General features: G+C 51.6%; 1 protein-coding gene across 1 annotated transcript in view; it reads left to right on the top strand.

Annotated features, from left to right (window-relative positions):
• JPH3 (junctophilin 3) overlaps window positions 1-21,964 on the top strand; it is a 55,844-nt gene extending 33,880 nt beyond the window's left edge. Inside the window, exons 3-5 of the mRNA XM_027646927.1 lie at window positions 3,686-3,810; window positions 8,882-9,804; window positions 19,907-21,964. Coding sequence (XP_027502728.1) covers window positions 3,686-3,810; window positions 8,882-9,804; window positions 19,907-19,987 — 1,129 coding nt within the window. The 3' untranslated portion in view covers window positions 19,988-21,964. The remainder of the gene's footprint in view (window positions 1-3,685; window positions 3,811-8,881; window positions 9,805-19,906) is intronic.
• Window positions 21,965-22,621: the final 657 nt, after the last annotated feature.

The following is a 22,621-nucleotide window of genomic DNA, read 5'->3' as shown; positions in this document are numbered from 1 at the left end:
GCCTCCTGCCAGCTCCCCTTGCCAGTTTGACCACTTGCCCACTCATCCTCCAAGAAGAGTGAGTCAGCTTGGCAAAAAATTAATAAATAAAATATTCCAAGCCAGTCCCAGCGTGGACTCTCTGCCCTGACCCAAACTGGACCCTTGGGACTGAAAAGCCATAAACCATCCTGGCCATCACCCCTCTGGCTCTTCCCAGCCCTGTCCTTGCTGAAATACCCTCTCTCAGTTCACCTTGGATAGTGAAGTGCACTAAAACCCTGGAATCATGGAATGGTTTGGGTTGGAAGGGACATTAAAGCTCATCTTGTTCTACCCCCTGCCATGGGCAGGGACACTTTCCACTAGACCAGGTTGCTGGATTCATCCCAGCTGGAGGAGGAGGCTGAGGATGCTCAGAGGTGGGAGGAATTAAACAGCTCCTCTTGCATCACTTTTCCCTTCATCCCATCATGAGCCCACCGGAAGAAGATGATCTTTAAGGTCCCTTCCAACCCAAACCATTCCACGATTCTATGATTCATAGGGAAGGATCCAGCCTTATTTTGACTGTATTTTCCAGGAAAAATCTATGGCAGCACTTAGGGCAGGAGAAGAAGAGTGATCAGATCAGGTCCTGTCCATGTGTCATGGAGAAAAACCCGCTTTGCAAGGAAATAAACTCAGGCAATTAACTGGGAATTAAGATTTAGCAGCCGCCACGAGCAGCAGGAACGTGTAGAGGAGACAGCTGTTAAATTTGGGATGTGACAAAGTCGTGCGAGCACTAACTGGATTACTTGCATTTATTTGGGAATACTGATGTATTTTATTATGCAACATATAGATCACTATAATTCTGCTTTTCACTCCACCGGCGCCTCCCCCCCCCCCAAGCGTCTTAGGGAGCTTTACAAACAATTAAGCTGCGCTTTCCATCCGCTTTGGGGGAATCCAGGGTATTTGGGATCGGAGATGGCTTCATTAATGGGATTGATTTTTAACCCTCTCTGAGCCAAAGCCTCGAGTTTTAGCTTTTAAAAGTTCGCTGCTCTTCCTGGGCTGATCGTGGGATGAACTGGCCCAGAGGTCTCTGGAGTGAGTTTTCCAGGGATGCAAATGCATCCGTCCCTCCAGGGATGGGGATTTTAACCCATTTAGGTTGGACATCAGGTGGAATTTCTCCACGGAAAGGGTGGTCAGGCATTAGAAGGGGCTGCCCAGGGAGGTGATGGAGTCCCTGAAGGTGTCCAAGGAACAATTGGATGTGGCACTCAGTGCTCTGAGCTGGGTGACAAGATGGGGATCAGGCACAGGTTGGACTTGATGGTCTTGGAGGGCTTTTCCAACCTCGCTGATTCTGGGATTCTGTAAAGGGAGAGGATGATAAATCCTGGAGAGAGGAGCCGAGCTTGGGCGATCTCACAATCCCAGAATTGGGTGATAGCTCCATGTGTGCTCCTGCTGCTCTGCAGACACCTCCATGTGTCCCCACGACCCTTGGAGATGGCACAAGCTGCTGTTCAGCACTTCCAGCCTCCTTCCCTGGCAGGCAGTGACAGATAAGTGCCTCCAGTTGCCTCTCCAGGGAAGAGTTTCAGGAGGCAGAGTGTAATCCTGCCTGCTGAGTTTGGTCCAGACGCTCTCAGACGTTATTAATCCTTTGTACCAAACCAGCAGGGACCTGCAGCCTGCTCTAGGAATGTGCTGCAGGATGGGAGGGACAGGCTCAGCCACAGTTTTCAGTCCAGGAGACAGCAAAGGGATAGATGGATGAAGGACCTTTGGATCCACATCTCTGGGAGGCTCTCGTGGAAGGTGTCAGATGTTTAACAACCTCAGTGTCAGTATCTGAATTTCAAGCCTCAAGGGGCCCCGTCCTTGGCACTGGGGGGGTTTAATCAGTGGGTCTGATGTCCCAGCCTTTCCCACAGACCACGTTGTGCCAAAAATGTGGCCTAGAAGAGTCCTGGAGAGGGACTTTGGGCAAGGGATTGGAGTGACAGGACAAGGGGGAACGGCTTCCCACTGCCAGAGGGCAGGATTAGATGGGATACTGGGAAGAAATTCTTCCCTGGGAGGGTGGTGAGGCCCTGGCACAGGTTGCCCAGAGAAGCTGTGGCTGCCCCATCCCTGGAAGTGTCCAAAGCCAGGTTTGACAGGGCTTGGAGCAACCTGGTCTAGTGGAAGGTGTCTCTGCTCATGTCAGGGGGTAGACCTGGGTAATCTTTAAGGTCCCTTCCCACCCAAACCATTCCACAGTTCTATGAAAAACAGGAGCAGTTTGTGCCTCCTCTCCTACCAGTTTGCTTCAGCTCCTGCTTGGAGCATCCCTGCTCCTCCTAAAAGAGCAGAAGTGAGATACCTGCCAGGGAATGGGCTGTAACATGTTTATCCACTCCTCCAACCCTGCACGAGTGTTGAGCAGAGAGAGCACTGGACTCAAGGTGGGTAAAAAACCATTTCAACCCAATTTTTGGTTGCACTGGTCACAGAGGACCTGTGGGACCTGCAACAGCATCACCATGGCCCCTCCACCACCTTCAACAGCTCTGGAAAACGGGTTGGATCCAATTCCAGGGCTATTCCAAATAAGCCCATTGAAGTAAATAAAGTACTTATTAAAGCAAGGACACTTGGAGAGTGTCAGCACTGGAACACAAGTGATGGCACCAGGAGCAGGAACCAGGCATCTCTCCGGGCTCAGGGAGGTGACAGCACACAGTCACACACCCCCTGTTTCATAGCCCTGGTTTGTGCCACACGATGTGATGCCAGGCACATTCCTGGCCCTGTTTTCCATTTCTAGGAGCCTGTCAGGAGTGGCACTCCTCCCCACACAGATGTCGGGAAATTAGAGGGAATTCAGAGAGCGGCAGAAAAAAAATGATTAAAGGAGATGGAGGGCCTGATTTTGGAGGGAAAAGAAATCAGCTGAGCTATTTATAGTGCTGCCTGCACCGGGGTGGGAACGGGAGTTTTTAAAAGTGCCTGGATAGCTCGGATAAGGGGAAGGGACAAACCAGCCTCCGGAGGATGCTCACAAAGAGGCTGTGTGAGGGTGTAAATCCGGAGTGATGGGATGAAATGCCATCAAACACGAGCATTTGGGGAATCATTGGTGAGTGCAGGGGACAGTTGTTCATCCGGAGTGAAAAGAATGCCCTGAAAGAGATGTGTTAAGGGGTGGTGGAGGTGGTACCAGTGCCAAACCTCCGTTCCAACCTCTGCTCCCAGTATTTATTTACATCCAGCGTTTTACGCAAAACGTGGGGGTGGGGATGGAAATCTTCCTCTTTTCATCCCAAAGCAAATGGTTTTGGTTAAAAAAAACCCAAACCAGCTTTAAATTCAGGCCTTCAGCTCCAGAGGCTTGTGGGAGACGCACGGAGAGGCTGCCGGGCTGGGATCCCCCACGGAGGGATGTGGGATGGAGAGGACCAGCCTGCTCCGGGGTGATGCATCCCTGGAGGAACAAAGCATCCTGCTCCTGTTTCCAAATTGATTTCCAGGCTGGGAAGCAGCTCATGAACCTGTTGTTGCTGTAACATCCCTCATTCCTCAGTGAGCCCCAAGCTCCCCGTGACAGCTCCTCTGCCGCAGCCAAAGGGTTTCAGAGCAAAGGGGTTCTGTGGGGGCAATTTGGGGTTGTCCATGCAGGGAGGAGCTGCCTAACATGGTGCTTGTGTCTCCTGTTGCCTTGCAGGACCTCTCACTCCAGGGCCAAGGCAGAGGCGGCTGTGACAGCGGCGCAGAAAGCTCAGGAGGAAGCGCGGATCGCCAGGATCACTGCCAAAGAGTTCTCGCCTTCCTTCCAGCACAGGGAAAACGGTCAGTTCTGAGCCCTGCAGAGACCCAAAACCCCCAAAAACGAGCCCTGAGCAGAGGCTTGGTCTGTACCCACAGCTCCCAGTCCTCACCAGGACTCTTGGGGTGGGAAACCTCCCAGCAACACCAGTTTTCAGGAGATTTAGCTCAAGGCTTTCAATCCTCAACACTTCCACCTTGTTCAGGGCTCACCAAAACACTCCCGTTTTTTTAGTTCATAGTCTGTGATGGTTGCACAGAAAAAAACCAACAAGAGCTCTGGATGGGAAATGCAAACACAGATGGTCCCAGAGGTCACCACTGATTTTACACCCATGGCTTGTGTGGTTCATGATTTCTCTGGAATGCCTGGAGGCACACTCTAAGACCTGATCCTTCCCTTGGTTGTGCAAATCAGTCATGTACTTGTGCCAAGGTGTTGGAAAATCCATGTTTGAGCTTTGCCTGGTAGCAAACCCTGCTTTCCTTCCATCTTCTTCAACATTCCTTCCCTGTTTGTCCAGATTTGTGCTCGTTGGCAAGAGGTTCAGGCCCAGCAAAGGCTCAGGAAGGAGGGAGCTGAAGTGAAGCCGTGGTCGGTCAGGGGTCTGCAGGGAAACTCCAAGTCCCCACAGCAATAATTAACATAATAATTAATATATGGGACTGGGTTTATTCAAAAGTTTTCCTGCACCAAGCCCACACTGGGAGGTGTCTGTCATTATTGTCTCCCCCTCCCAGCTCTCTAACTGAAGATTACTCACTCAGCTTAATCGCTCCAGGGGCTGGTGCTGGTGACTCACCTTCCCTGAGGATGGGAAAAGGGATCATTGGATCTTTTGGCCCAGCCTGCCCATGCCCCAGTCCTCACTTAACCATGGCACAGAGGCTGTGGGGGCGCAGGGGGCATCCCATGGCTCAGTAGGATGAGCCAGATGGGGTTTGGGGGCTGGCTCCAGCCATGGACCTGCCTGAGCTGGGGCAGATCCCCATCTAGGAGACATCCATGGGCATATTGGGATGGTGGAGCATCCCCCTGGCAGAGCACCAGAACTCCACGGATCTCTGTGCTCGCTAAAGAATGTTGAACAACCCCACCCCCCCCAGCATCTCTCCCGCCGAGGTGCAATTTGTACATCAGAGATCTGAGCTTTCTCGCAGGTCTGTGTGGTCCCAGGGGCTCCTTCAGCCCTGAGATATTCCTCTTCTCCATTTCCTCTTGCCAAGAGACTTCGCTGTTTTAAATCACCTCTTGGAAAGATATTTTTAGATAATACATTTTTTACTACCTCTCTAGACAGGGACACGGCGCTTGACTTGTGCTGGAGTTCGTGTGGCTGGTGCTCCCGGTTGGGTGGGTTGGGAGTGAGTGAGGGGAGGGGAAGGGAGGCGGTTCCACTTAGAGCACAATAGAAAACAAACACATCATCCGAGATGTGTCGGGAAACGGGGAAGCGCCTGCCGAGCGACTCAGGCACATAAGAGGTGGGAATGGCTGTGACACCCCACGGACCCCGGGACCTCAGGCTGCAAACGGGCTGGGGGGAGGGGCTGAACAGGGGTGGGGGAGCTGCCACCACACAGCACGGCATTGCAGGGGCTCTACGTGCCCACCTTGCACAGGATCGTGGGTGCTGGATGTGCCCTCTCTGCACAGGATTCAGGTGCTGGATATGCCCCCCTGCTTCAGCATCGTGGGTGCTTCTGTGTGCTCCCCTTGCTCACCGTCGTGGGTGGTGAATGTGTCCTCCTTGCCCAGGATCACGGGTGCTGGATATACCCACCTTGCACAAATGCCACGGACGGTCTGTGTGCCCTCCCTTCCACAGGACTGCGGGTGCTGGATATGCCCACCTTTCACAGGCTTGTGGGTGCTCTATGAGCCCCCCTTACACAATTGTGGGTGCTGGAATTGACTCCCTTGCACAGGATTCGGGTGCTGGATGTGCCCCCCTTGCACAGCACTGTGGGTGCTGGATGTGACTCCCTTTCAGGGTGTTGCAGGTCCCAAGTGCCACTCCCTGTGCACACTGTAGTGGGTACTGTGCCACCCACACCATGGGTGCTGGATATACCCTCCTGGCACAGCATCGTGGGTGCTGGATGTGCTCCTTGCAGTGTGGTGGGTGCTGGGTACCACCCACCTTGCCCAGTGAGTGCTGTGGGTGCTGGGTGTCCCCACTTTACAGGGTTTTGGGGGGGCTGGGGGACACTCACAGGGGGGTTCATGTCCACCACCATCCTGTCTTGGCCATTCCCGCAGAACAGACTCCAGACCTTCAGGCAGAGGCTCCAGCAACCCCTTTAGGGACGAGGTAAAGTTGTTTACCTGGGAAAAATGAAAATATCCCTGCTTAGTATCCTGCATCCTCTCCCCTGTGGTTTTCCATCTCCATCAGCCACGGGGATCTCTCCCACCCCCATCACTCTCCCTGTGGTTGCTCCTCCCTGGTTACTGGATGCAGCAGGGTCAGTCCATGGTGCTGGTGAAGCGAGTCCCCCAAGGTGACAGCAGCACACCACTGTCAGAGGCAGGAGCTCAGCACCGCACCCAAATCCCAAACGTGGGTGCTCCGGGTGCCCGGGGGCACAGGTTTGGCTTTGAAGCCTCCTGGGCTGGGCACAGCTGCCTCAATCCTGCTGGAAATCCACAGTCAGTGCTCTGCACCCTCCTTCGCGCTCTCACAGCCGTTCTTCCAGGAATATCACGTGCTCCACGACTAATTTTAGCTCGGAATAATTGTTGCACATCCTCGGGTGTCGAAAGCCGGCAGGACGGAACCGGTGCATCTGCCGGATTCCTGCGGGAGGAAACGCCTGGATCCCTGTGGGCTCCGGGACTGGGGGGCAGCACCTCATCGCTGCTCCTCCCAGAGCCTCAGCCAGGGGCTGCAAAACTCAGGGAATTAACCCACGGAGAGGCAGAGTTAGATCAGCTCGTTGCAGGTGTGGGCGGGGAACATTTAGGATGAGGTGGGGCTTAATAACATGATATGGAACTGAGTATTGTCTCCAGGGTGAGGATGCTGGAGCATCAGTGGGCTTTCTTGCCCCTGTTGTGGGGGTCTGGGGATCAGGGAAGGTGCAGGAGTGGTGGGTGTAGCAAGGCCATGGCCGGTTGTGCCACTGGAAATCAGCTCCTCAGAGCTGGTGGGAAGCTTTCAAATCTCTAAAACTCCGGCAAAAGCCCTGGAGACCTGAATTATGGAAGATTCCTGAGACAAACAGGGACACTCAAAGTCTCGGGTGAGCCCGTTCCGACAGGTGGCTTTCCAGCCTTCTCATACAAAGCCCTTTATTTCCTCTGTGCCTCAGTTTCCTATTTGTGGTATCAAAGGCTGGCTGGAACGGGAATGTCTGAACAACAAAATCAGTTTGCATTTTATCCCAGGGACATTTATTCTGGGTGAAAACAGAGGGGGTGAGCTCCACCTTTGTCCTTCACAACAATTTCCCGCCACTAACAGGATTCCTCAGCAGCCTTGGATAAATCCCAGGAAATTCAGTCTCCAACATACAAACAGGGACACAGGGAACAAACTAAGGCTGAACTGAGTATTGTCTCCAAAAACTGAGTCATTAGGAGATCATTTTCTATAAATTGCTTCAGTAGGAGATTTCTAAGCTTGTTACTATTTACCTCCCCTGTAAGAGCTTTGATGGGGACATCCAGCCTCACACTCCCATGTGCCCCACGTGTATCCCAACCCTGACGTGGTGGGACTTGGGAGTGGCTCTGGGTGAAGGCACATCCCAGCACCAGAAGCTCCCCAAAAAGATGTGAAAGAGAAAATTCCTCAACAGAAGTGGAAAGATCAGAGCAGGCACTTCCAAGCATTTATTTTTAAATGGTGGCAAGGAATTGAGCTCTTCCTTTTGGAGCCTCATTTCTTGTCTGGCCATGGCAATCGCAATTAGATGCATTTCAGGGGCATTAGGCACTTAATATATTTATCAAATTATTCCTGTAATTTAGCATGGCTTTAGCTGGGAACAACTTCAGAGGGGAAAATGAGAATTAACCACTATTAGCTTGAACCGCCTTGAAATAATTCGGTGTTTCATCAATGATTAACAAGTTGGAGGTTTTTTGTTACTGTCCAGAGAAGTGAAGTGTTCCTTCAGCAGCAGAAGACATTCAGTCCCTCAGAAGTCCCTGTCCCCAGGGAGACACTGTCTGGGGAATGTCTGGGTTTGAAGGGAATGAAGAGACATCAGCAGGATGGAATAAGGAGGATGGTGTATGTTGTACGTGGTCCTGCTTGTGTGTGTGAGGCACAACCACCTGTGTCCTCTCCAGCACAGCCGGGGGGGAGGAGGGAAATGCCCATGTCCTCCTGATCTGTGTGGGACAGGAAAGCTCTTGGATAAAAGGTTTGTGGGATTTTCCTTGCACATCTGCCCAGATGTGGCCATCTCCTTATGAAACCTTTGAGGTGGGATCTCCCTTCTGCAGCTCACAGCCAAAAGCTGAGGTGTTTCCCATCCAGGAGAGGTGTGGGATCTGTTGGCATGGGATGATCCATGGGGCGTCCAGGGGCACACAGTGATCCCAGTGGCACCCAGCACTCATGGGGTGATCCCAGTGACACCCAACACACACACAGGGTGATCCCAGTGATGCCCAGCACACACACAGAGCACAGGGTGAGCTGTGAGCTGCCACCAGCCACATCACACATTTCCCTTCTCATGCTTCCAGATTGGGACCTGATGGGAAAAGGTGATCAGATGGATCCCAAAAAACCATACTAACCCCCTGCAGCAGCGCTGCATCGTTAGTGGCTTCCCCATGTCCCTGGGGCTACAAAACCATTCCCGTGCCGGCTGCAGCCGCTCGCACCGGGCGGCTCTGCAGGTGCTGGGGGTGATGTGAGGGCAGGTTTGGTGTCAAACCAGCGGTGCCTTTCTCTTGCTCCAGTGGCAGCAGCTGTTTATTGTGCTGTGGTGCTGCCGTCCCGATCCCACCCCGCTGTTCCCCACCATCCATCACTGTTCTGCGAGATGAAAACCCCGGCGGGCACCCACAGAATAGAAATAACCCTGTCGCCTTTCTCTCCCCCTCTCTCCTCCCCCTTCACGGCCGCACAAAAAGGGCTCGAATGCCAGAGACCGAAGCGCCAGAACTCGAGCGATGACATTGAGGTCCTGTCCACCGGGACCCCCCTCCAGCAGGAGAGCCCCGAGCTGTACCGCAAAGGGACCACCCCGTCCGACCTGACCCCCGACGACAGCCCGCTGCAGAGCTTCCCTGCCAGCCCCTCCTCCACGCCCCCCCTGGGCCCCTCCTGCAGGAACAAGAGCGCCCACTTCTCCAGGCAGGTCTCGGTGGACGAAGAGAGGGGTGGGGAGATCCAGATGTTGCTGGAGGGGCGTGGCGGGGATTACCTGCGACCCAACAGCTGGAGCAGCGAAGAGAAGGCCGGCGGGACGCGCGGCGTGAGAAGCGGGACCCTGCGCGCCGGGCAGCTGGGGGCGGCCCCAGCCCCTGAAGACTACAGAGGTCGGAGTGGAGGACACAAACACTCGGCCTCCAACCACAAGCAAAGAGAGAGGTGGACAGATTCCCCTGCCACGGTTTCATGGACTTCCCACCACAGGTCCCACAACCACAGCTCAGGGAGCTCCAAACTGCTTGAGCTGGACGAGGAGAAGATGAGCAATTACGAGATGGAGATGAAGCCCCTCATGAGGATGGATTCTTATATGCAAGAGATTCACACCCAAAAAAGACACTACAGCAAAGGGGGAGGCTGCAGGAGCATGGCTGACGACCACCGTGGGGAAGAGCGGGGCTTCGGGGTTCAGAGACTGAGGTCTAAGTCCCAGAACAAAGAGAATTTCAGGCCAGCTTCCTCTGCAGAGCCCACGGTGCAGAAACTGGAAAACCTGAGATTCGGGGACAAAGCTGAACCTCGGCTACTAAGGTGGGACTTAACCTTCTCCCCGCCACAGAAATCTTTACCTGTTGCACTAGAATCTGAAGAGGACAGTGGGGATGCGCTCAAATCCAGTACGGTGAGTAGGAGAAACTGTGTGTGGAAATCTGGTGGAGAAACCTGGTGCTGTTGTGGGTCTGGGATGGGAAGGAAAACTGAAAAACCTGAATTACTGTTGGTTTTTGCCTTAAATCCCCCCTCCTCACTTCTGCCATCCTATAAGGTTTTCCCTGCAGACTGCTGTGGTGGGAACAGCAAGATTTTCACTGGAGGATGTGAGCAGCAGGTTTGAGTTTGTTTTGCAGCCCAGCTCCTGGTAAAAATCCATTATTGTCAGGAATCTGGTGGAAAAGCTGCAGGAGTAGACAAGGCATTGGTGATGATTCCTTGTGTTTTGGTGATGGCAACAGAACTTCACGGTGGTCCAGGAGCGTGTGGAGGACAACCCCTTGTGAGACATCCCACCCTGGGCTCCTCATTTTGGGAGAGATAAGGATACTTTGGGCATAAGGATACTGCTAGGAAGAGCAGGAGGTGTTCAGGCCAGAGGAGAGGAGACAGAGTGATCTTCAAACACATAAAAGCTGCTGCAAAGTGGAAGGGAATAATCTGTTCTCGATGAACAGAATTAATGGGCTTAAATTCAAGCCTTAGAGGAGGGGTGAGCCATTAGCCATCACTAATGAGTTGAGGGCTGTAATTAATTGCCTGGGGAGGCTGTGGTGGATGGGGGGGGAGGAGGGGGTCTAAGACCTGGTTGGACATCAGCAGCTCAGATGGAACCTGGGCAGAGCTGAACCTCCTTGGGAGGAGGCTGAGCTGTGTGATTTTCAGGTTCTTTGCCACCCTGGTTTTTGATGATTCCTGGATTTATCATTGAGAAGCTTCCTTTCTTCCTCACTTGTTCTCCCTGTTGCTTTGGCATTGCTGGAAGAGGTCATAGGGGTCTGATGGGAGCAGCAGGGAAGCCACCACTGCCCCAAATTGCCTCTTGTCAAGTCAGCACCAAACACAGGGCAGGGCTGCAGGTCCCATGCTGGATGTCCCAGACCTACACAGGAGAAACGGAAAACCTATAATGCTCAGGCAGTGATATTTCAGGCTCTGGCAGAAAAAAGGAGCTAAATCTCCCTGTCAGGGAATCAGAGGATGGTGCTTGGTGGTTTGGGGTCATGGAACTGAAATGGATTTGTCAGTCACGCTGAAAATTTGGGCTCGAGGCATGGTGGTGTGTAAGGGATGATTCCTGTTGCCATACCTACAGCATCTCTGCTCCTCCAGAGCTCTGCCAGCACAGCCAAGGTGTTGGCACCTCCAAAGGTGGGAGAGAGGAGAGAGTGGTGGCATCTGCAGCCCAGGAGCAGCCAGGATGCAGGAAGGACTAAACTACAGATCTGCCAGAGCTTCCCTGCTGTGGCTGTGGATAAATCACACACACACACAGCCCTGAGCTTTCTGCCTTCCTGTTCATCCTGTGAGCTCGGTGCAGGCTCGGGAGCACCCACACGGCTCTGAGGGGGAGCTGAGCACGGAGTGTGCTGGTGTCTGCTCTGCAGGACACGTCCTGCCAGCCCTGAAAACGCAGAGCTCCAGTGAATTCAGCCCTGAGCACACCCCACTGAGCCAACCCGTGGGTGCTGAACCATCCAGGCTGTCCTTACCTGCCTGTGTGGATGCCTGGAAGCACTGGAGACATGACAGGCAGCATTAGGAGCCTGACAGGCTCTCACAGGGGAAGAGCAGCAGCAGTAATTGCACAGACACCAACCCTGTTGAAGTCCGTGGGACTCACAGATGCTGCAGCATCTTTGACAACATGACCTCCCGTGGCAGCAGGGAGCTGGGAGAGACATGAATCACAAAGGAGGGATGAAACCACAGTTCCTCCTCACTGGGAGCCACACGGATCTTTGGGAGATCTCTGGCACAAACAGTCCTGGGGTCTCTCCCCACCCACCCCATGTCAGACGTGCTGCCGAGACTTCCACCTCACACATAAACCTCTCTCCACAAGACTGGAGGAAAATAGCCACTAACACAACATCACTGGCTATTTCCAGGGAGTCCTGGGCACTAGGGAAGGGGCACAGCCTGCATGGAAAAGCGCATGGAAAAGCCATTAGGATGCATATCATACTTGTGAAGTGCTGTAGCTGTGGAGCAGCATGTTCAGTTTTCTCACATTCATAACCGAGGGTGGAACAGATGGCGAAGGTTTGGGAGGAAGCTAATGTAATACAGAGGAAGAGATAATATGTGGATTTAAATAACCTACAATGCCAGCAACAATTTGTTCTAGCAGGAATTGCACGGTGCTAGCAGGGTTTGGTTCCAGGGGCCTGGCAGGGAGGGGGTGGTCAGAGAGGAGCAGGGGAAGGTGTAGGAGAGGAATGAGAGGTAGAGAGATGTGTGTTCCAACCTCCTGCCTAAACCCATGACCTTGCCTGCACTTGCCATCAAGGCCCTCAAAGCATTTCAAATTTCAGTGAATGTAGTGAGTCCCTGAGGAAGAGGAGGGTCAGACTAAGGGGGAAAGATTTATCCCACAGTCCCCACATTCACCTCTATGTGTGTGCTCAGCAACGCGGAACATTCACCATTCACACACTTAATCCTGCAAAAATCCACTGCATCCTGCTCATGTTCCAGCTCTCTCCACACAGAATGAAGGCTCCCCAGCTTCCCCAAAATCTCCATTTCTCACACTAGGCTGAAATTCCCCTTCCCTTCGTCCTCCCTGGTGAGCATCGGCTCCGGGGCAGGGCCAGTTGCACACACGTGTCCGTGCACCACACATGTGTGTGTGTGTGTGTGCCCACACTGCCTCAGCTTGCATGACAGCCTGCTTCCCTGGGATCCACAGCACTGCCATCTGGGAAGCTGTTCCCTGCAAAGGGCATTTCTCATCTCCCAGGCAGCTGGGCTGTTCCAGAAAGGTGCCTGCCAATGAGCAGGAAGGATGCTTGGAGCTGAGTAGGGCTATTTTTGCCCTACCTGGAGTATCCCTGTGCTGAACTGAGGTCACCCTCCCAGCTTAGCTTGTTTTAAAAATAATCTGCCATAAACCAGCTCTACACAAGCCATCAATGAGCCCAGTGAGCTGGCTCTGTGTTGAAGTGCCAGCTCCAGCTTCCAGACAAGGCACACCTCTGGCAGTGCTCACCAGAGAAGGCTCAGGATGCAGGGCTTACAAAAACACATTCCAAAAAAACACTGCTCTTGATTTCTCTGGACCAGCTGGAGGCTGTGGGGTCCCTTGTATCCAGCCTTTTTCATCCCTGCACACGTAGGGATGCACACTTCAGGGAGGAGTCAGATTTACAGGTTGCTCTATGAGCTGTGGGAACTTTTCTCTGTCATTTTTCACCAGTCCTTTTAAAGAAGCTCCCATTTGTTGGAGCTGCACGTAAGTAATCGAAAAATACTCTTAGGAAGGTCATTTCTTGAGGCCACTACTCAACAACACTGATGAAATTCAGCCCTGCTTGGTGTTCGCTCTCAGGGGATTTGGGGGTTTCGGGGTCATTGAGCCAGTGCTGAAGCCACACAAACGCTTTAAAATTACATTTAAAGCCACCTGATCTCTCTGTGTCTCTGTGTGCACTGACCCCTCATGCACAGAACAAACTCCCATCAATTGTCAGTGTTGGGGCAGAGGGAAACGGGAACCAACGTGCCGGGACCGGTGTCGGTGTTGTCGGATTAAGAGATTTATAGGAACGTCACCATCCTTTCCATCCTTAAAGGCCCACAAGGCACAAAGCTCAAGCCTGTGCCTGGATGCTTCACAGGTTCCTGGAGCCTTTGAGGAGATCTAAAACGGGAAAGGAAAAAAGGAATTGTTGAGAGACTGAGAAGGGAAAGTGGCATTCTAAAACGCCAGCAACCCTTTTATCCATCAGCACAAAACACAGCACATTGTAGGGCTGGGGGGGAAAAAAGAGACCAGATTTCCTTTTCTGCAGGTGATGAACATCTGCAGCTTCTGAGAGGGAAAAGAAGGGCTGTGGGCACAGAGGAGCTCAGCAGGCCCGCGGGAAGGGCCGGTGCTCAGGCACGAACGGAGCCTGATTCATCTGCCTGTCCTCGTTTAGCAGGAGCAATCACGGCCGTTTAGGTGGAGACTTCCAGGGACACGTCGTGGTCTCACTAAAGGCACCCTGGAGACGTGAGTAGGCTCGAGACTTGGCCCTTTAAAATCCCACTGTCTCATCGCATCGAGACGGATGGGAGGGCAGGAACCAAAAAAAAAAACCCACCCCAGCCACCCCTGACATTTCCTTGCACCGTCACATGCTGGAGGATAAAATCCCAGCGCTCTCAGCTGTTTGCTGCCTCCTCCCGCAAACAAACCCGCGGAAAAAAACTGCAGCGAAGGCAGTTTAGAGGCATCTCCTGGGTGAGGGATCTCCAAGAGACCCCCCTGTCCCTCCCCAGGTCCCCGCGGGGGAGGCGGGGAGGAATTCCAGCAGCTGCAGCATCTCCCTCCCTCGCGCGGCGAGCGAGGGGCGTATTTGCCATCAAGATATTCCGAGCAGGTTTCGCTGTCGCTGGGGAAAGTGAGGAGGAGGCAGCCAATCTGCAGCAGGAGCAGGGATCTGCCGAGTGCTCCGCGCAGCCGGAGGGAGCCGAGGGAGGGATCAGGGCAGGGGGCTCGGGACGGGGAGGAGGGGATGGAGCGCCAGAAACGGCACCTCCCCACTGATGCCGGGAGGGATGCTCCCCTCTTCCAGCGCTGTGGGGTTATTCTTGAAGGAATTGACCTCGAGCTGGTGTGTTTTCTTCAGAGAAGTTGGGCACTTTTAGCCCTAGAGATTGTAAAATGAGTTAAAAATAAGAACTGGGTGTTTTCTCTGTCCCAAAGAGGCACCCACCGTTTGAGTTGTGCACGGAGATGCTCCCATCTGTCTGCCTTGGGACCAGTCTGCTGGGAAAGGCACCTGGGGACTTGTTTGGGGTTAACCTCCCTGGGATTGAACCCATGGCTTATCCCTGTGGTTTTAGTCTTCCAGCTTTAGGTTTTTCCATTTATTTTCCCCACCGGGAGCCATCCCCAGGTCTCCTAACAAAGGCATCCCTGGGTTTCCTTATTTCTCTCATCTCAATCAGATTCAGCCCTAATCACAAATGGCCGTGGGACCTGCGTGTCCAGACAAATAGAAGCCATAATTACATGGGAATAAGGAGGCAGAGGAGCCCTCTTGCCATCCTCTCACCCCTCTGGAATGAGGCAGGGCTGAGCGTCGCCCCAGGGGCTGCAGTGTGTGCAGAGCAAACCTTTTTGGGGTTGTCTCAAATAATAACCAGAAACTGTTCCTGCTCTAATCTCTGTCATGTTCAGGCATCGCAGGTGTGACGTGTAACAACAGGAGGTAGATAATGTTCACAGATAAATGGGATGTTTCACTCGACAGGGTCCTTTTTCAAACCCTTTTCATCTCCAGGGCCCTTTGATGTTCCTGAGGGAGCACCTTGCTGACTCTACTCTTGTCATCCTGGATTCAATTTAGGGGTTTGAGCCTAATTCCACATTGTTTAGCTTGGAAAAATTTGGGGTCAAACACCAACTTTTGAGTGCACAAGAACCAAAAATCTTAAACACACAGAACTCCAAACACACATAAACAAACTGTAGACAGAGTTCTCTCCCAGCACCTCTAAACTGAGGACTGAAACAGGGGGCACAAGCCAGTTCACTAACAGGCACCCTCTTGGGACAAATCCTCATGTTTTTAGCCTTATTTCCCCCCAGAAGCAGGTTTTCCATCCCATCCAACTCAGTTTCACTCACACAGGCACGTTTGGCATCTCCTGGGCCCCTTCCTGGAGTCACGGGAGATGCTGCAATCCACTGGAGAAAGCAAAGTGAATCCCTGATGTTTCTTTTGCTAAATGCTCCTCACCCATTTCACAGAGCCTGTTCCTGGCAGTTATGTGACAATTCAGCACAAATGTCATGGAGCTGCTAAGTTTGCAGCACTTTCCGCAGTGCTGAGGCTGGAAAACGGTGCATATATAGGTTTTTTTTGCTGATCCAAGTCCTTAGTAATTACACTTAATAGATCCCAGAGGGATTCCTAGGTAACCTGCACTATGGTTTCCATGGCAGAGAGGCAGAGCTTGTATCCTGTGATAACAGATAATAATGGATTGTTAATACTTAAATTAATTAAGCTACAATTGCATTTGTAAACCAGCTGTCCCTCGTATTCCCAGTAAGACTCTTGAGTTGCTACACAACAGTTACAGGATAAAAACAAACAAGACAGAGGGGCAGAAATTACTTCTATGCCATAGCAAGGGTTTATTCATATTTTAGTGTATCCATGAGTTTAGGTCTAAGTTTCTGTTCTTTAAGCTTGGAAGGAAATCTAAGAATTCCTTGGAGACTCTCCGTGTTGATAGAGAAGGACCCTTTCGCCCACCTAATGTGTGTTGCCCATCCCTGGCAGATGTTTTCCTTCTCCTGTGAAGCACTCCTGGATCTAGTTATATAGAATAAAAATAAAAAGTCCCAGCCTGGATTTGCTGGTGAAATTCTCACCGGAGGATGCCTGGGCACACCAGAGCTCGCTGGAATGTTTCCTTTCCCAGAGCCAGGCTGGTAGCCATGCTGGGTGGGATTCATCCCACGTCACTTGGGCTCCAGACAGCCTGGATGGGGAGTGCAGGCTGGATGTCTAACATTTAGACAGCTAAAATTGGGTGAGAGGACGCTGCCAACTGGCGTCTGCTTCCCAGGGAAGTGGGTTCTGGACGGGCGGGCACAGAGCTGGGAGGCAGGACAGCATTCCAGAGCTGAGCCTGGCTCCTGGCTGGCAGGAAGGGTGGTTTAACCAAATTTCCCAGCTCCTGACAGCCTGATTTCACAATTTCCTATTGCAGGGTTAAAGAGAGTGTTGGAGCTTCTTACTGTCTTTGACACACAAAGCCCAGCTCAGGAAATAGGCCCAACTGGCCTCGGGGTTTTCTTTGGGCTCCAGGAGATCCCTGCCTGTGGCAGAGGGTTGGAATGACATGATCTTCAAGGTCCCTTCCAACCCAAACCATTCCATGATTCTATAGCAGGCTGAAGATGAGATAAAGCCCCACCAGATAACACAGTTTCAAATCAAAGGTTCTGTCTCTTCTTTCCAAAGGCAGTGGCTCCTGTTAGAGGCTTGGGATGTGGTGGGAAGAGTTGTAAAAGCCACTTGTTCTAAAACAATGACTGGAACTGCAGCAAAAGGGAGTTCAGTGACCTATGGTCAGGCTGGGCTCAGCAAAACATCTCTTCCAAAGCAAAGCTGCAGAACTGATTCATCTCCTGCCCAGGCACGGAGCAGGAATCACTTCTTGGATGACACATACCCCAGGCCATCAAAGGGGTATGAGAAGAGAAGGGCAAGTGTTTCCTCTGAGCAGAGGTGAAGGCACAAAGGCCTGACAAGATAGAAATAAGCCAGACATAAGGGTTTAGAGGTGCAGCAGGATTCGTAATTGGAGCTAAAACAGAAGCTTTGGAGTCTCAAAGCTGCTTATCCACCAGCTGCCATGGGCAGGGCTCCAGCCCCACACCGGGGGAGCAGCCCTACCTGCCATTCCTGCCTGGAGAGCCCTCTGTGGAGCTGGCACAGGGACGAGGGTGTTGAAAAGGAAGGAACTGTTAAAAGGAAGCAGAATTTGTGAGTTGTCAGACAGTCAGAGCTGTTCAGTTCACAGAGACCCCTCCCCTCCCTGGTCATCCTATTCCTGGGTTGCTTTTGCTGGCAAATGTGGAAGATCCCACCCATGCAGTGGCAAAAGAAGGATTTTCTCCTGCCTCTGCACTGCAAAAGGGGATGCAGGATGCAAACAGGCACAGACTGAGCCAGGGAACCAAGCAAAACGTCCGTGCAGGGGAAGGCAGGTGCTGCTGATGGAAGTGGGTGTTGGCTCCCCCCATTCTTCCAGATGAGGGCACGGCTTCGATGGACTGGTGTGTAAATCATAGAACTGTGGAGTCATTTAGGTTGGAAAATGCTCTAAGATCAAGTCCAATCATCCCCCAGCACTGCCAAGGCCACCACTAACCCATGTCCCCAAATGCCACATCCACAGGGCTTTTAAATCCCTCCAGGGATGGGGACTCCACCACTGCCCTGGGTGGACAATCCTTTTGGTGAGGAATTTTTCCCTAATATCCAATCCAAACCTCCCCTGGTGCAACCTGAGGGTGTTTCCTCTTGTCCTGCTCTTGTTATCGGGGAGAAGAGACCAAAGAAGTGTATCCCTGGATACATCCCATCAGCATCCTGTGAACACCAGTACAGAAGGGTTGTGATCTCCATCAGCCCATCAGGTCCATCCCAAAGCATTTGTGAGGCACACCAGGGAACTGGAAGGGTCTAGTGGTGTGAGCAGAGCAGGGGCACAAATATTTGCCGCTTTCTTGGCAGGGAACTCAACCACTGAGTGGCCCAGGGCCGATGGAAGCACGGCTGAGCCCTCCCTGGCTGGAGGGCTGAGGGATCCTAGAGCATTCCCTGTGTCCTTGTGCCCTGCCAACAGCAACAATGACAGTGCTAATCGCCTGCAATCTGTTATTATATTACCACGGGCTCAGAAATGGTAAAACCCAATAATCTTGTGAAATGCAGCTAATCCCCCCCATCCCAATAACGCCGGCGCGGGGCTTGGCAGCGGCCGGGCTGGGGAAGGGGGAGGGCTGGCAACAAGGGGGTGGTTTCTGCCTTTGGAAGCAGCCGGGCGTGGATACCTGGCTGCCAGGAGAGGCTCTCCACAGTCCCTCCGTTGGTTGGCTGTCTTTGACCCTGTTGCTAAGCTACAAATATGCCTTTCCAGCGAGCTCCAGCATCCTCGCTCCCACCCACTCCCAACTGCGAACTGAATCAGCCTGCTCGGAATGAAACGAGCTCTGGCCAGCAAGGAGAGTGGTTTTTGCCTTTTATTTTCCAGCAGCTCTGCAGAGTGGCATAAGGAAAGCTCCCAAAGGGCACCCACCCCTGCCCCGAGCCCTCCCAGCAGCCACAGGAATGTTAGGAGGAGGACGGGAGCCTGGAGAAAGGATTTAGAGCATTCCAGGCAGTTAAAGCTGGCACAGCTCGGCTGCAGCAGGAATAGCTGAGGATCCCAGCTACTCCAAAAAATAGCTACCACCTACCTGCACACAAGATTGCTCACCCTGGTGTGAGCCACGTTAACACTCTGGGACAGGGAATGTTTGGTGACAGGGATGAGGAGGCAGGGATGGGGTGACAGGGATGGGGTGACAGGGATAAGGTGATGCCATGGATGTTTTTCTGATCAATGTTCTGCACAAAGATGTATTGGAGGTTTGTCTGCAGTCCCCACGCTGAGGGGTCCCTTTCTGTCATTCCTGGGATTCTAATGGGGTCCAAGAGCCACATCCTCATCAGGTCCCATACAATTGTCTGGGCTGTCCTTATGCTCAGTGGAAAGCAATGGGTGCTCCTGGGGGGATGTTCAGCCCAGGCTGTGGTGGGTGTTCCATGGGCCAGGGTTCCTGCATTGGTTTCCAGGCAGAATCACACAATCATGGAATGGTTTGGGTTGGGAGGGACTTTAAACTCATCCAGTTCCACCCCCTGCCATGGGCAGGGACACCTTCCACTATCCCAGGTTGCTCCAAGCCCCACCCAACCTGGCCTTGAACACTTCCAGGTAGTTCCCAGGAGCTTTATTTGGTTCTTATAAACCTCAGAAAAGGTTATTACAGTTTTCCCAAAATGTTGCCTGAACACAGATCACTGTGTCCTGGCCTGATGTTTGCCATCACCAGAAGGCCTGGAGAAACAATTTTGTTTATTGGGAAATGTCCTGTGGAGACTCCTCCAAACCATCCCCAAACACATGTATGATCCAATAAATGGGGTTTTTTCTTCCTTTTCATTGACCACCCGGTAAAACAACCAATTTCATTTTTTTAAGGCCAGATTTCCTATGGGAATGACACAGGGAAGTCCATGTCTTGGTCTGTGGGTGCATCCGGGTGTTTGCTTGGCAGCCTAAAAAAATTCACCGAGGGTTTCTGGGCACTTTGGGATCATTTGCTGGGGTGTAAATCAGGGTTTGCCCATCCACAGACCTGCCTGGACCCTACACAGCTCCTGACCCTGCTACAAGGCAGCCTTGGGCAGAATTCCAACATTCTAACTCCTCTCCTTCTCTTTCTCTTCCAGGGTTCAGCTCCCATCCTGGTAGTCATGGTGATCTTACTAAATATTGGAGTCGCCATTTTGTTTATTAACTTTTTCATCTAATTCAAGACTGTCTTGTTTGCAAAAATAACAGTTACATGTATGAATGGGGGAAAAAAAAACACAACAAAAAACAAAAACAAACCAGAACCAAACAACAACAACAAAACAAAGGGAAAAATCATAACTCGAACTGTCCTCTGACAATTTCCAAGTCTTTTCACAGAAGAACAACAAACGATCGAGTCTCACTCACAGTTTGCCTTTTTTCCTGGGTAATGTTTTTTGGATTTTAGCCAAAATTCTTTGCTTGTATAACACTATGCTGTGTGGCATGGCAAAATGCTATCAACACTCTGCCCCCCCAACACTGGGAAGGATGAGAAGGAATCCCAACAAAAGAAAACCTCATTTCCCTTCCCCTCACCACCCCCCCCCCAAAAAAAAAAAAATATTGTCATAACAACAGTAATGAACCCCAAACTGGAAATGAGATGGGGGGACCATGGGGAGAGTTTGTTTGATGTATGTACGGGTGCTGGGATGCTCCAGGCTGAGTTTCCCAGGGAAATCCACAACAGCTTTAATGACAAATGGGAGAGAAAAGCAAAACCATGCTTTTCTCCCTTTGGAAATGGAGGAATGTTGCTGTAAGAAGGAGGAGAGAAGGAGCACAGGGAAGGCATGAACCCTGTCTGGATGGAAAAGATGGGAGAAGGGGCCCCATTTTGGTATTTTGGTATTTTTAAAACAAAGCAGCAATTGGCCTTTCCCAAAATTCCTTGGGGCAGGGGGGGAATAGGGAACACGAGGTGTGAGCAGCAGGCCCACCACCCTCCTGCCTTCACTCCTCCTCCCCAGGCTGCTCCCTGACATGGCAAGGCTGGAAAAACACCCAGTGCTGCTTTTAATTCACAGCCAATTTCTCCTGGGTAAAAACATGTCCCTGGATTCCCCAAAAAAAAAACTTGGAGGCACTGTCAGCAACCTGACTTGCTGGTCATTGTGCCGTGCTGGTGAGGAGCATCCCAGCCCATCCCATCCCAAAGCGTGTGCACAGAGATGCCGGGGAGCAGATTGGTGGGGAGGGACAGGGGAGAGAGGGCTCAATTCTGACCCACTTGGGATAACAATAAAACAAAACCAAGCAAAAATAAACCTGTTTTTCCAAGGCATCTGGGGAGGAGCACTGGAGCATGTCCCAGAGAGGAGGGAGAGGGTGGTGGGTTTGTCTCTTACATCTTGCTGTGGACTGTTTCAGACATCATGCTTGGGCTCTGAGCATGTAGTATTTTGCACTTTGTAATGCAGGATGTATATTCCAGCTTCCAACATGTCCCTGTAAAAAAAAAAAAAAGAAAAAAAAAGAAAAAAAAAAAAAGAAAATCCAACCAACCATCATTGGCAATGGCAGCCTCTAAGGATGTATTCTTTTCTTTCTTTTTTTTTTTTCTATGTCACTTAATTTGTTTCTACCATCTTTGTACTATGCCTGCCTTGATTTTGTCCCCTCCCCTTCCCCACGGATAATCTGCATACTCATTAAAGATGCCGTATCCCTGTTCTGAGCTGTCATGGTCCCAATCCCAGTGCGGTCTCAGCTCCATTCCTTGGAAGTGGCCGATGGCCCCTCGCTTTCCCAAGGGACTGTTCCCTCCCCCCAGGTGGAGATCGGCTTTGCCGGTGATCCGCCACCACCAGGCACAATTCCAGTGGCTCCTTTGGGATTTGGTACGTCCAGGGACCAAATTCCACCCTCAGTTCTCCCCACTGCAGCTCTGTGCGAGTGTGGCAGCACCCGAGGGTGGGATGAAACCCTCACATGGATATTTGGGGGGGTGGGAAAGGAGGGGGAAATCCCTCCTGGACATTCACATCCAGAGTTGTTGGATACAGCCCGGATTTGTGGACTCAGCTTTGCTTTGCTTCTGTTTTAGCTGTTTCTCTGCTACCTTTTCAGCAGATTTCTTATTACACTGCACTGGATTGCTATATTTTTAACCAGAAATAAACTAAGGATTAGAGCATGTGCCAGTTAAATTCAGTTCTTTTCCTTACATGGTCTGATTCCCTCCTGTCGCAGCTTTTCCTCCTCTTTTCCTTCCTTTCCCTTTCCAGGCAGAGGGCTATGGGTGGACAAGGGAAAGGAGAACTTTGAAATTTAAATTTCCACAGTAACTGTCCATCATCTTCCCACCTCTTCCTTTTTTTTTTTTTTTTTTTTTTTTTTTGTTGTTTTGGTTTTCCCTTTTGGGTCCTTAGTCATCATTTTTTCCCTCTTGAATGGTCTCTGCACACTCGAAATGAGCCAAATAACGACACGTTGTGATTGCAGCCCTGGGAACTCACCCTGGGGTTTGTGATTCTGGTTTTACTCTTTGCAAAGACTCTTGAGGAGGAGGGTTTTTTTTGGACATTCAAGTGCAGATGACACAAAGGTCCCATCAGGAGCTGATTAAACAGATCACTGTGAACACAGTAGGATATTTAGATACATATAAACCAGCACAAAAACGCCTCATTACCAACCCAATAAAAGTACTAGTGATTCCCTGACTCGTTTTTCCCACTGGTAGACTGACTAGTTATGGCTGTTCTTGCCCCTGGACCAGCACAAATCCAGTGTGGATTTTTAACTTCTCTGTTCCAGTCAAGCTCAGTAGGAAAGACAGTCAAAGACTAATATTAATTGGCTCT

The sequence above is a fragment of the Corapipo altera genome, unplaced genomic scaffold (genome assembly GCF_003945725.1).
Source record: "Corapipo altera isolate COAL_440 unplaced genomic scaffold, ASM394572v1 62, whole genome shotgun sequence".
NCBI lineage: Eukaryota > Metazoa > Chordata > Aves > Passeriformes > Pipridae > Corapipo > Corapipo altera.
Note: the sequence above shows the minus strand (reverse complement) of the source record. Positions and strands in the feature narration are given on the sequence as shown.